Source organism: Camelus bactrianus, chromosome 20, assembly GCF_048773025.1.
Source record: "Camelus bactrianus isolate YW-2024 breed Bactrian camel chromosome 20, ASM4877302v1, whole genome shotgun sequence".
NCBI classification, from domain to species: domain Eukaryota; kingdom Metazoa; phylum Chordata; class Mammalia; order Artiodactyla; family Camelidae; genus Camelus; species Camelus bactrianus.
In genome coordinates, this window is record NC_133558.1 from 8,454,202 (window position 1) to 8,467,677 (window position 13,476).

Sequence of the window (13,476 nt, forward strand, 5' to 3'; positions counted from 1 at the left end):
TGATTCTAGCCCACCTTTCTTTCATTCAGCAAGAACAATAAACAATGAGTGTCCACTTAGTGTCAGCCAGGGTGCCCAGCACCTGCTACAAACCTGAAGAAGAAAGGGTCCCTGCCCCTCGAGGCACCTACACTTGGCTGGGGAGGGGAAGCTAGTAAGCAAATAGGTATTCCCAATTTTCACGGTTGTGGAATCTCCTGAGAACATAGGCAAAGTGTTGTCTGAGATAAGAACTAAAAGATAAATAGAAATGAACAAGGTGAAGGGGGGGTGGGAGCACACTCCAGGGCAAGAGCTCACAGTGCGATGTTGCATGTGTCTGAGGGGTGAGTTGTGTGGGGACGGAGGTGGGGCAGGGGGATGAGGCTGGGTGAATAACACGGGTCACATTGTACAAGGCGTCGCTTGTCAGGCTGTGTGTGAACTACCGCTCCCAGACTAATGATTTTCACTCTTCTTTTGTAGTGAGACCTTTTATGTAGAGCAGGGCTTCTGAGTGACAATTCCGTTACAGAAAACCAATCGGGCTGGGTGTTCCCCTTCCTGCCCGTAGCCACCAGTGGTGGGGAGGAGAGGCCAGATACAGTCAGGGGCTACATTTCAGCTGATTTCATTCTTTGCTGTGAATAGTGTAGCTGGTAATGTGGATTTTCTGGGTTTTCCTCGTGTCTCACTCTTGGAGCGCTGAGTTTGTAGACTAGGCAGACTTTCCGAGTTCTAACGGGTGAAATGGTTCTGTCTGAGTTTCTGAACATTGCTCTGATGACAGTATGGAAAACAGATTGACATGGAGAGTACGTGGAAACCATTTGGAAGGGAAGGCCCTTTCTTTAAATTACAAGTGAGGGGCTCCCTTGAGGCTGTGCCAGTGGGACACTTCATCTGCACCAGCTCTCGTGAAAAAAATACAACTTAACCCAATTTTGCCCAAGGAAAGTGATATAATCTGCCCAATGTCAGAAGGTAGTAAATGACAAAACTCAGACCTGGATCTGTGTCTTGACTCCTCAAACTGAGGCCCCATCCGAACCTTGCCAGCCCCCTTCTCGGCTAACTCTTCTGCGCTCCTGTGTCTTTTCTTGCTGTCCGGTGCTCCTCCGGAGTTACCAGACGTGTGGGCTAGCCGGGTATTTGTCTTCTTCCCTCTCAGCAATTTTTCCCAAGCCATGGTCGGCAGTCAGTGGATATTGATTAATAGAATATTTTAAAACCCTTTTGGTGGATTCACCTAGCTTGCTGGAAAATACCTTCTTTGTCCTTCTGGAAACTGGACATTCTGTCACGTGCTCGATTCACACTCAGAAAGATGAATGGGTTGGCCAGGTGAGGTCTCTGGCAGTTGCTGGTCACTATGACTGGTCACCATGGTAGCGCTCTATGTAGGACCTGCCCAAGGGGCCTCATAATCCCCTTCTACTCAAGGTCTCATGCTTCCTGTGTATCTTGGAGGGAGGAGAAACCACAGTCTCCTCTTGATCACAGACTACCTGTGAAGCTGAGTTCCTTATCTTCCTTTGCATAATATTTCTCTCTCCATCCTCTTGAGGCAGCTTGGAGCCTTCTACCTTAAGGAATGCTTACGCTTTCTGGTTTCCAACTTTTATTTCCTCAAAAGATTCTTCCCACCAGACAAGAATATCTCTTGGCTTCTTTTCATCCCTACTCCTGTCATGTCCCCACTTCTCTGCCTTTGCAGGAGATATACATGGGGTGGGGAAAAGGCAGGGATGGGGCAAAATATGAGCCATGGAATTACATTTTTGCCTCTTTCATCCGTAATTCCCTTAATACCCAGTGTAGGAATCCAAGCAGGGTTGGAACCCAGGGAGTATCATCGTCTGATGGAAGGGCCATCTCGTGAGGTGGGTCAGTAATTCCCCCATCAGTCACCTCTCAGTCAGCTATTATATTTGTCACCCGGAGACCATCTGTTACGTGTTCCATCTGCCTTCTCTCACTGCCATTGTGTTAAATTTAAGTGGAAAATGGACTCCTTAACCTGCTAATATCTAATGAAGATGCTGCATTTTTGTAAATATGTGATTTAATCTTAATGGTTGAAGGTTGGTTTTTTTTTTAAGTTAATTTAATTCATTGCCTTGAACATCATAGCTCATAAACGTGTTAACTAGATTTTCCATTTGTGTCCCTAAAGAGTTACATGAAAAATACGAAGAGAAAAACAGCCCTTTGGAAACAATAGGAGGAGGAAAATTAATTGAATTTAAATTAGACCTAGCAATCAATTAAAACATAATTGAAAGTTTTAAAGGAGACCTGGCATGCATTCACATGTCGTGAGTAAGATTTTTCTTTTGGATAAGAAATTGTTGCTGTAGAGGATAACCTTCTGCTTCATTTCCTTATGCATGCCAAACACTTTTGGTTGGTAAAATGCATTCAGTTTCCTATGTTTAGAAATTCCTTAAATGAAAGACATAAATTCCACTACCAGTTAATCTGAAAAAGAATTATAAAATTTAGCTATATATTTCTGGCTCCGTTATTCTTGCTGGACTTCATTCAGAGCTGGTCATAAAAAGGATTCTAAATTGCTGTAGGAACCTAGGATAGACTCTATTAAGAAAATAACTATTTTCTTTATGTTTGATGACACACGTTTCCTGATTTTCTTACATTGAACTCATGACTTTCATTGCGAACCAAATCATTTTTAATTAAAAAAATATATTTTATCTGAGTTGGCTCAACCAAAGGAGTAAAACCAAGAATATTATCATGGTTGCTCCTTGGACCATTGACCTGCTGGCAAACCAGACAGGCGTCACCTGTGTCTCCTGAGGGTCTGGCTTTGTCCTTGGGAGAGAACTTTGTCTGAATCGACCCTGTCCATGCCCACCCTGATGTCATGCTTGGTGGTCCAGCCTGGTGGTTCCACCTCTTCTCTTTCTCTGCATCTCCATCTGTGACGTTTCAGTCTCTCCCACACTCAGCCCTGAACGCTCATGCTGTAGAGCTCTGCAGGCTGGACCCTCTTGCAGCATCTCTTTCCTGAATCTCCAGCTTCACCATCAAATTAATCCTTTTACTCTTCCTGTGAGACATGTGAGTTGCATAGGAACCTTCCTTCAACCACTGGAGTTGTCACTCTTAATCAGAAATTTAAAAATTTATTTAAAAAAATTTTTTTGAATTGTGGTAAATACACAGGACATAAAATGACCATCTTCCACATTCTGCAGTACACAGTTCGGTGGCATTTAAGTACAGTTTCATAATTGTGCTACCATCACCACCATCCATCCACAGGGAATTAGAATCCTTGCTCCCTGTTCCGTGCTGCTCCCTCCATCGGGGTAGCTGCCGTCCTAACACATTTAGCTGTAAGATGAGAAGTGAGGCTTGAATTGCCCAGTAGACCTTTTGTCTCTTAGGACGGGACAGCTGAGTTTTAAAAAGGTCGTGTTGCATTGACATGACGCCTTAGCCAGAATGAATGTCTTCTTTTCTCCTTCTCTTTCAACAGCTCTGAGCAGCGGGTTCCCTGTTCTACTTCCTACCACAGCTCTGGTTTGCACTCGGGTGACAGTGTCACAAAAGCAGGACCTCTGGGCCTTCCGGAAATAAGACAAGTGCCAACTGTTGTGATTGAATGTGATGACAATAAAGAAAATGTGCCTCATGAGTCAGACTACGAAGACTCTTCTTGCCTGTACACGAGAGAAGAGGAGGAGGAGGAGGAAGAGGATGAGGATGACGACAGCTCCCTGTACACCAGTGGGTGCATCTGCCTCCTCCCCGGGGGTGGGAGGGGCGGGGCTGGTGGGAGGAGCTGCCCACCCTTGTGGGTTCTAGTCCAAGGTCTGGTGGTACTGTTTCTTCATGAGTAAAATGAAAGAGTGACTATTCTCTAAACAGCCTCAGAGCTCCAAAAATGCAACGCCATGCTACCATCTCCTGCCTCTTTAGATGTGTATCTCTTTCTTTGATTGCTTCCCTTGGGATGCAACACCCCCATCAATTTAAAAAAAAAAAAGGCTGGAGGCACCTTAAAATTCAATTTGAGTCTGCAGAATGCTCCATAGTGCTGCTAAGCATTGTATATGGAACAAATTCATTTTTGAGCCTACCTCCACCACTTTAGAAGGCCTGAATTTAAATTTCTTCTTTAAGGCCTTGAAATGTGCTAAGAGACAAGAGAAAAAATGATGAAAGCCAAGTTGAAAATCTATCATTCTGGCTTTGAGAAGCAAATAGATTTTAGTTAAGTGAATATAGGCTGATATTTGGTCAACTTTTTAATACATGAACTTACGTAATAGTAACCTTTTACCGACAACGTGCCTGACAGTGAGCTAAGACTTTATTCTCTTATCTACACCTTACAACACCCAGTGGCATAAACTACTGCCCCATTTTACAGGTGAGGGAAGGAAGCGGAGAGGTGAGGGACCTGCCCAGAGCCTCACACCTACTAAGTGGCAGCGCTGGGATTTGGAGCTGCCGGTGTCTCATTCCAAAGCCCAAGTTCTAAAACCAGCGGAAGGAGAAGGAAGACAAGCCCTTTCTGTGTAAAATCCAAAGGAGGCCCCTGAACGTGCTGCCTCCCTGTCCCTTCCTCTTGCTTTACACCTCCCAGACCTCGGATAGCTAAACTTGAGCTTTGGTTAAGAGTCCAGGTGCGCCATGAGATGATTAGAACAGCATCGAGGAGGGAGCCACGGAGGGGAGCCACGTGACCCCTGAGCTGTTACCCAGCCCCCGCTTACCATTTCTTGCCCCAACAATGAAACTCTTTGCACCAGGATCTCTCAGCCTCGGCACAGGCGGCACTTTGGACCGCATGCCCTTCCTCGTGGGGGCTGGCCCGTGCATTGTGGGGTGTTCACCGGCATCCTTGGCCTCTACCCACTGCGATCCAGTAGTGACCCCCCTGCCAACCCCAGTTTAACAACCAAAAATGTCTCTAGACTTTGCCAAGTGTCTTTGCCTGGGGAAGTGGGAGGGGGTCGTTCCTGATTGAGAATCATGGATTTATTCCAGGTGTAAGGAAGCTCTGCCCTTGGTGTTCAGAACCTCTTATGTTTGAAAGATAAACAACCCCAGAATATGGCCTGTTTCAGTGACCTCACTCCCTCTCCTGCCCTGCACTGACCCCACTTCGTCTGCCTGACTTTACTTCCCGCCACCATCCCCAGCTCCACTGTAGCTGATGTCTTTTGTCTCCCAGGATTCCCTGGTTCATCTGTCACCTCCAACCTTTCAGACGTGCAGATGCCTGCCAGCCTATATTCTGTTTGCCTCCATTATCCTGCAAGTGCCAGCCCCTCCTCCTCCTCTGAGAAGCCTTCCATAATTACCGAAGGCCTTTGTCCCTCCTTTGCCCGTTGCATTCTGTTTTGCACTCCACAGACTGTCCTGCCCCCTCTTTGTGATGCTGCCCGCATGTTGGGGGGCCCTGTGGAGCAGAGATCCAATCACAGGCTCCCTGTGTGCCCATCACATGCCCAGCATGCTGCAAGGTAGAGATGATATGCTGATTGCAGGAAGTATATGAAAGTATCCTTTGACTGAGCTCTTTACCACTGCCAGGTGTTGGGCCATGGTGTATGTCTCCCTGCCTGTCACCTTGTGGCCCTTGGTCAGCCCCGTGGGAGCCCGGGCAGGTTTGTGACAGCCTGACTAACTCGTCCCTCCCCTCCTGCAGGCTCCCTGGCCATGAAGGTGTGCAGGAAGGACTCCTTAGCCATCAAACTCAGCAACAGGCCTTCCAAGCGAGAACTGGAAGAAAAGAACATCCTTCCGCGGCAGACGGATGAGGAGAGGCTGGAGCTGAGGCAGCAGATCGGCACCAAGCTCACCAGGTAGGACCGCAGAAACACTGGCTCTGCAGATTTCGGTAGAAGAATTCAGTCCCCATCCTCAAATCAGACCTGAGTGTCTCTTGAGCAGCAGCCTGCAGAAAAAGTCAGTGGCAAACATTTCTTCTCCAGGGCTGCTCCTATGGTCCCCTCTTCTTCACTTACCAAAATCTTGGACGTTTCACTTGATAAAAGGTTCAGGGAGAAGCTGAGAGGCAGACTTCCAGGGAGAACAACCACCTGTAGGAAAAGCACCATCATCCAGTAGAATTGAGGACACACACAGAGGGACTGTGGTTTGGTTAAGTTTTCCAAAGCAATCAAATAAATGCACTTTCTGTTAGATTGTGCAGCTGAGAGGTCAGTGGCGGGAAAAGATGCATCTTTACTGAGTTGTGACTTCTGGAGTGATTGTCTTTATGTGTGGATATTACAGGTGTCTGCAAAGCAGGATGTCATATTAAGGTTAAACACCTGTGTGTGTATTTGTACCCTAGGACATCTTTATATGGCGTTAGCTAACATTTGCGGCACGCTATTTGCCAGGCATTCTTCTAAACGTTGTATGTGTGTTAATTCATTTAATCTTTGAGCTTCCCTATGAAATGGACCTTTCTGTGCCCATTTCATGGATAAGAACACCAGACAGACAGAACCTGAATTACGTGCATAGTGTCGTACAGGATGGCTCTGGGGCGCCCCCTCTTGACCATACATTATGCCGCCGCTCTGTAATGACATTCACCCCGTGAGCCCCGACTTTGGCCCTGTGCTCGGGGTTTGGATCCAGTGTGTAGAGGCCTCCCTCTCCCTGCTTTCCCCCTGACACTCCCTCTGCCTGCCGCAGAGCCTCGTGTAAATCACTTACTCTCTCCGCCCGTGTTTATGCCTCTGTAAGATGGGGTGGTTGGTGTAAGAATTAAATAATGTAAGTCAAGCATTTAAAGCCGTCCCTGACCCAGAGTACACGCTCAGTTATCTGCTGTTACTTCGTTTTCTCCTTCCAGCAGCCCAGTCGAGTCACTTTCGTTGTCAGCTTCATCAGCGCACGTGAGGAAGCGGGTGCATGAAGAGGATACGGGGCACGGACGTCATCCAGCCGTGTGCCGCAGTTCCCCGCTCCCACCTGATTTCCTTTGTCACCTAAGGGCAGCTTCTCTTTCTCGTAATTCACTTGGTTTCCTCCTGCAGGATGTTGTTTTAATGGTACAGGGCTGTGTAAAACCGTCAACACTGGTGGGTGATTTGACCTTGTGATACGTGGTCTTTCAAGTTACAGAATGAAAAATCTAACTCTCTCTCTCTCATTGAATTTGGTACCACATCCACACCTTGGACATCCGATCTCTCTTACTACCTCAGTGATTACTCACCACACTCTAGACAGCCTGTCCCATTGTTGAAGAGCCTGACTGTTAAACACCCTTCCTTCTATTGAACTGAAATCTCTGTCCATGGGTCTCCCACCCATTGGTCTTACTCTCTTCTCTCAGCAGCTACTCAGTGCCTCAGCCCCCCTCTTAACATGCATGCTTTCAGGTACTTGGAGATAGTGGTCCTTGCTCCCCAAACCTCCTCCCCGAGACCCCCCCCCTCCTGTCCTACATAGAGACAGATCTCTCTGGGGCTGGGTGGAGTGGGTGTATGTAATTCTAGGCTGCTTCCTGCACCAGCTCGTTCAATTTTACAACCAATACAAACAGGACTATTCTTTGGGGGACTAGATAAAAGAGAACGAGCAGATCCTGGACCCAGTCCCCCTTCCCAAAGTTCATCTCCACCCCTGAGTGTGGGCGTCCTTTCTGCTCATTCTTTCCCCTGCTTCCCATTTCCCCAGCTTTGCTGCAGCATGAGCAGAGCCCCAGGGTTGTGGGGGAAATTGAGAACTTCTCTACAGGTGTACGTGAGAAGCCAGACCATCTAGCTGCCCAAGGCGGCATCTTCTGTGGAGAGAGAGACAAAGGTGGGAGGTACAGAAAGCAGATGTGTGCAGCTAGCTGCTCTGCTTGTTCACCGTAGAGCTGTTCTACCTGGAGGAAACTGACAAAGTGAAAAAGGCTATTGTTGTTCCAGAATGTACTCCTAAAAAGAGACAGCCCAGCTTCTCGTGCCTGAACCCACACTCACATACGGCCAGCATGAGTGCCCGGTGATGGCAGTGACAAATCCCAGAGGTGGGAAGAGACATAGACCATCCCTGCCCTGAAAGAACTCTGCATCTGAAGTCTGATCCTTGTAAATCAACCATTTCCAACCCTTCCTCTTCTAACAACACCTCAGTACTGCTTAGGAGTCACGAAATCCATGGAGGTTTCACCATAGTAGACATCTGTACCCACCCCTCGTTCGCCCTGATCAGCAGAAGGAGACACACTGACCAGGTTGAGAAAGACGGAGGTAGAGAGGGCGGGGTCGGGAACGTACAAGGTACTGAGCTCCGAATCCGTTTCGTCTTTGTTCCCTGTTTCAGCTGCGGAGGTTATTTCCTCGTGGTATAACCCTTGGCCTCTCTGGCCAGATTACAGGAACTGAGCCTAAAGGAAAGGCCACCAGGCGTGTTCAGCAGGCTGACAGAGTTGTACAGAGTTCAGCAGACCTGGTGGCTGGGCCCAGTCCACATCTCAAGGTCTTCCTGGAGGCAAGGAGTTTTAAGGACTGTTCCCTTTGAAATGAAAACCCAGCTTTGTGCTTCCAGCCACTCATTTATCCCGAAGCCAGGGCAGAATGAAGGGTAAATCTGAGAACCACAGGGTGACCATGGTAGAGAGAGAACTAATCTGAGGCCAGGAGCCTTGGCCTAAGTAGGCACTTGCTCTCTGGACCTACATTTCCTAATCCGAGGGGATTAGACGAGATATCTGATCCCTTTGTGCAAAATGTGGACTTCATTACCCTCAAAAATAACAGAGAATGTAGGAATCTGTTTGCATTTCTGAAGCCTCAAGGCTGTGGCATCCTTTGGCTGTTTGAGGTCGTGAGATGTACGGGAAGTCTTTGGAAAATGTGCGGCCAAGCCTGCAATCCTCATGGACTGAGAAAGATAGAAGACATCATTTTAGCCTGGCAGTTTTAATGACATTAAAGAAAAAATGCATTTCGAGAATAATTCCAGATTGGGGGTAGGGAACAGAAACATCAAGTAAAATGATGCCACATGTTAAGGCAGAGTTCCTACCAAAGAATGCAGAAATACTGTTCTTCCAAAAATGCTTTCTGACTGATGCTATTGGGCAGACTCTCCTAAACCTCAGTCAAAAGTCATCTGGATGCCTTGATAATTAATAGCTATTTTAGTTGACTGCTATTTGAGAAGTGCGGGCTGCCCTTGAGACATGGACGTGGTCGGCTGGGTGCACACTGCTCTGCCCATTACATGCACAGACTCAGGCCGGGTGCAGAGACCCAAGGGGCCAACAAGATCGTCCTCTGGGGGGGGGGGCGGAGTGAAATAGTAGAACTTGCAGTTGAACTTGCCTCATTCGAGTTGACTGTGTCGGTATTATAATGTACGTGGTGTATCCTTGCAGTCATGCTTCTATATAACTTGTAAGTAAAAAAATATGTCAGGGTACGTGCTTGAAAAGTTAAATTGATAGAGTTCTCAAAAAGCTTTGAGTCCACAGACCTGAGGGTCCCTTCTCAGGGCTGGGTGAGCAGGTTTTTCCTCTCCAGTGACCTCCAGTCAGTGGAGATGTAGAGACCTCGGGACCACCCCTCGCCCTCCAGGGTGCCCCCAGATGCAGGATGCTGCTGCCTGCTCTCTGAGTCTCTTCTCTGGGCCCTTCAACCTGAACCCGAGGAGGTGGTCAGCCTAGCTTTGTGATCTTAGCTCTCCAGTCCATTTCCAGTTGCCTTCTTTTACTGAGCTTTTCACTCCCCCAAGAAAGTAATATTGAGTCCACAGGACTCCATTTTATGTATTAGAAATCCAACTTACTGCCTCTTCCCCTGCAAAATCATCATTTAAAAAATCAGACAAGGAGCCATGCTTCTCAGTGTTCGTAGTGAGTGACCCCTTGATCAGCCAGGGCACAGTGCCTCCTGGCCCTTCTCCACTTTCCAGCTTGAGGTATTGATGTGTTGAAGAAGTGACCCCCTCCCCAACTCCATCCAGAGGATGGTTCTCGGGACCGTTGGGAATGGGGGTTTTGAGAATTAAAGGGAAGTCTGATGCCTAAAGAAGTAATGCTTTTGCTTCTGAAATATCCTTTAGAAAGTGAATCAGTCTGTAAGTCACCAAGACTATTTTTTTTAAATTAAAGTATAGTAGATTTACAAAGTTGTGTTAGTTTTGGGTGTACAGCAAAGTGATTCAGTTATACATATATATATATATATATATTCTTTTTCAGATTCTTTTTCATTATAAGTAACTACAAGATATTGAATATAGTTCCCTGTGCTATACAGTAGGTCCTTGTTGTTTATCTATTTTATATACAGTAGTGTGTAGTGTGTGTGTGTGTTAGTCCCAAACTCCTAATTTATCCCTCCCCCCATCCTCTTTCCCCTTTGGTAACCACAGTTTGTTTTCTAAGTTTATGAGTCTATTTTTGGTTTGTAAATAAGTTCATTTGTGTCATTTTTTTAAAGATTCCACATATAAGAGATACTGTATGATATTTAAGACTATTTATTTTAAAAGAAAGAAGCTAAGACTCTAAAACATGATCTGGTCATGGTCACTCAACAGTCAGTGTGTAGAGGCTTCCTCTTGGCAACAGCCTGCTTTTCAGACCCAACTGGCCCAGTCCTCTCCAACTGAGATTTCTCCCTCTATTTCCTCCAGTACCTTCTGTAATATTCGGATCAGTCAGGAGGGTGAAAAACCTGGGAAGAAAACTAAAATGGGAGGGGCTTTGCAGTATATGTAGGAGCATATAACCTAAATTAAGCTTGGGAATAAAGGAGGAATTGGGCAGTCTGCCTCCTTGACACACTTCTGCCCCTAAAATATCTCTTCACCCTTAAAATATCACCCTCCCACCCACGGGTGAACTGTCATCATCTTATTCGAAGTTGTGGTTGACCAGAATTTTTTCAGCACCCCTGTGAGCTGGAGCAGGCATAGCCCCCTCTGAAAATTGGAAACATCGAATGAGGAAGCTCTTGGAACCTTTTGGAAGCCTTGCTTGGTTTTAGAAAGCATGTTGCTCCTCGTGATGTCCTTTTCCTAGACCGGACATAGTTGGCGATTGAGGCCACTCCCCTCTGACTCCTCCCAGGGGTCAGAGGGTACTGACTTAATTTCAGCTACTTGGAGGATCCGTTTTCTAGGGCTCCCGTAACAAAGTGCCACGTGCTGAATGGCTCACACAACAAAAATTTATGGTCTCACCGTTTTGGAGCCTGGAAGTCTAAAGTCAAGGTGTTGGCTGGGTTGGTTCCATCCAAGGGCCACGGGGGAGAGTCTGTTCCAGGCCTTTCCCCTGGCTTCTGGTGGTTTGCTGAGTCTTTGGTGTTCCCTGGCTTGTATGCATCTCTGCCCTCATCTTCACTTCCCCCCAGTGTGTGTGTGTGTCTGTGTCCAAATGTCCCCTTTTTTGTAGGGAAATCAATCATCTTAGATTAAGGCCCAACCGTCCATCACCTTGTTTTAACTTGATTACCTCTATAGAGAGCCTGTCTCCAAATAAGGTCACACTCTGGGGTACCGAGGACTTCTGCATAGGTATTTTGGGGAGGCACAACTCAGCCCATAACATTTGGAGAAGCATAAAGTGCATCTACCTGGAAGAGGAGCCACAAACTCAGTTGTGTGTCCAGGGCCAGATAAACACTGAACATAGGCAATCGGGCCGTTCTAACACTGTTAACAGGGAGTGTGGGGAACTAGCATGAGATGGAAAGTCCACCCTTTATCCAAAGGGGTCATCGCTCTTCAGCTGCAGCCCCCTTGGTTTTGGAGAAATGAAGGACCCGTTTGTCAGATCTTATGAAAAAGATCTGGATGTTTTAAGTGAAAATCCCAAATTTTTTAAAACATAGTAAAGACCAAGCATAGTATACTTATGAATTAAATTCAGCCCAAGAATCGTGTCTCAGCCTGGCCTCCCTGGATTTAATCTCTGGCTTGGAAGCCATAGCTTTTCCCTGTCTGCAGTGTCGTCCTAAATCCTGTGGTGTGCACTACACATTTTGATGACATAAGGTAGAGCCCTTCTGTGTGTGATAAATGTACCTGTGAGAGTGTGCATGTACTTCTCTGTAGCAGTTTGGAATGAACACCTTATAAGATGTAAATTAACTTGAATGTGGTTATGTGGATTATTTGTTAATATACTGTATTCCAGGAAGGACTTTTGATCCAGCTCTGTTTTAGGAATTTAGTCAGGTGATTTTTCAGAATGTCTGTCAGTGACTTTGGAAAATTTATGAAGTTGAATGAAGAAATCGATTGAAATAGCTGTAACCACTTTCTTTTCCTTAATGCTAATGAGTCTGGAAATCGGAAGGATTTAAGGTTGAAACACTGGTCACTGTGGATAGTTTGAATCTATACATACAGCATGAGATCAGCACCAAGCCTCATGTGGCGGATTAGGTGTAGGAGCCGCCTTTGAAACTTAACACATTTCCCCCTTTTCTCTCCTCATCTGTACTGCTCACGCTGTCACTTCAAAAGCTGTTGTCTTTGCGGTGGCCGGAGGGTGGGGAATGAGATAGGGAGGTGGAAAAATGATAACCTGATCATTCCCATGAAACCTAATATGTTATTCCCTCTTACTTAGAATTTAACAATATGCTAGAAAGGAAGAGTGTTTTAAATCTGTATTTTACGCTCCTAAGCAGTTCACACTTCGCACTATGGGCAGACTATAAAATGATGTGTATAAAGGATTATGTGCTACTTTAAATCATAACGCAATGTTCAGGGGAGAAACTTGATATCCATTTTTTATGCTCATAGCACAGGCAATAAAATGCAGCCATCCTGACTTCTAACTGTAGCTGGCATCCTGTGTGTGGTTTGGGAAAATCAGTGTTGAGTCTTGCCACACTAGAGCCTAGTTCCAAGGTGGCAAATAGTCTCTCTCCCAAAATCTAAGGGCTGATGCTAAGGGTGAGCTGGCATCTCCCCAGGCGAGGTAATTTCTTCCACTGCAAAAGCGCTTACTAAAAATAGGAATAACAATCAAAGGTTTTATGAATTCAGTTCACCTTTGGCTGATTGAGTATGCTCTGGACATGCGTCCCTGTGAATCACTTGAAAGACAAAAGGGAGGAAAATAGACTCAAATGAAGTTTTGGAGAAGCTTCCTTGCACACCTGGCTTTTGCAGCCTTGCAGCATCATCAGCGTTCTCATCGCCGTTTCCACTGTGATGGAGCGTGAGTGGAGCACGGCTCAGAGGGGACCAGAGAGGAGTGGGAAGAGGGCGCTGTATCCACTCATCTTCACGTCCACAAAGCCTAGGTGGGACTGGCTCAGGTCGGTGGGCTTTTTCTGTGGAGTTTGAGCCCTACCACAAACAAAACTGACATTGAAGACCAGTCACTTAGCAAGCTGAAACTGAGTGATTGGAACAAGCTAAATCAGGGTGGAATATGACGGGAACAGAGTTATTGAATCCCTTGGCATCTGCATAGCAGACAGGTGGAATCCTCCAGCAGCTCAGCTGCTTTCAGACCATTTGACGTCTCCCATTAACTCA

At 46.4% G+C, this 13,476-nt stretch overlaps 1 protein-coding gene across 6 annotated transcripts in view; it reads left to right on the plus strand.

Annotated features, from left to right (window-relative positions):
- PHACTR1 (phosphatase and actin regulator 1) overlaps positions 1 to 13,476 on the plus strand; it is a 440,363-nt gene that overhangs the window by 389,961 nt on the left and 36,926 nt on the right. For all 6 annotated transcript variants that reach the window (XM_010945711.3, XM_045509595.2, XM_074348117.1 and 3 more), the window contains 2 exons: positions 3,488 to 3,738; positions 5,669 to 5,825. In XM_010945711.3, the coding sequence (XP_010944013.1) occupies positions 3,488 to 3,738; positions 5,669 to 5,825 (408 nt within the window). The remainder of the gene's footprint in view (positions 1 to 3,487; positions 3,739 to 5,668; positions 5,826 to 13,476) is intronic.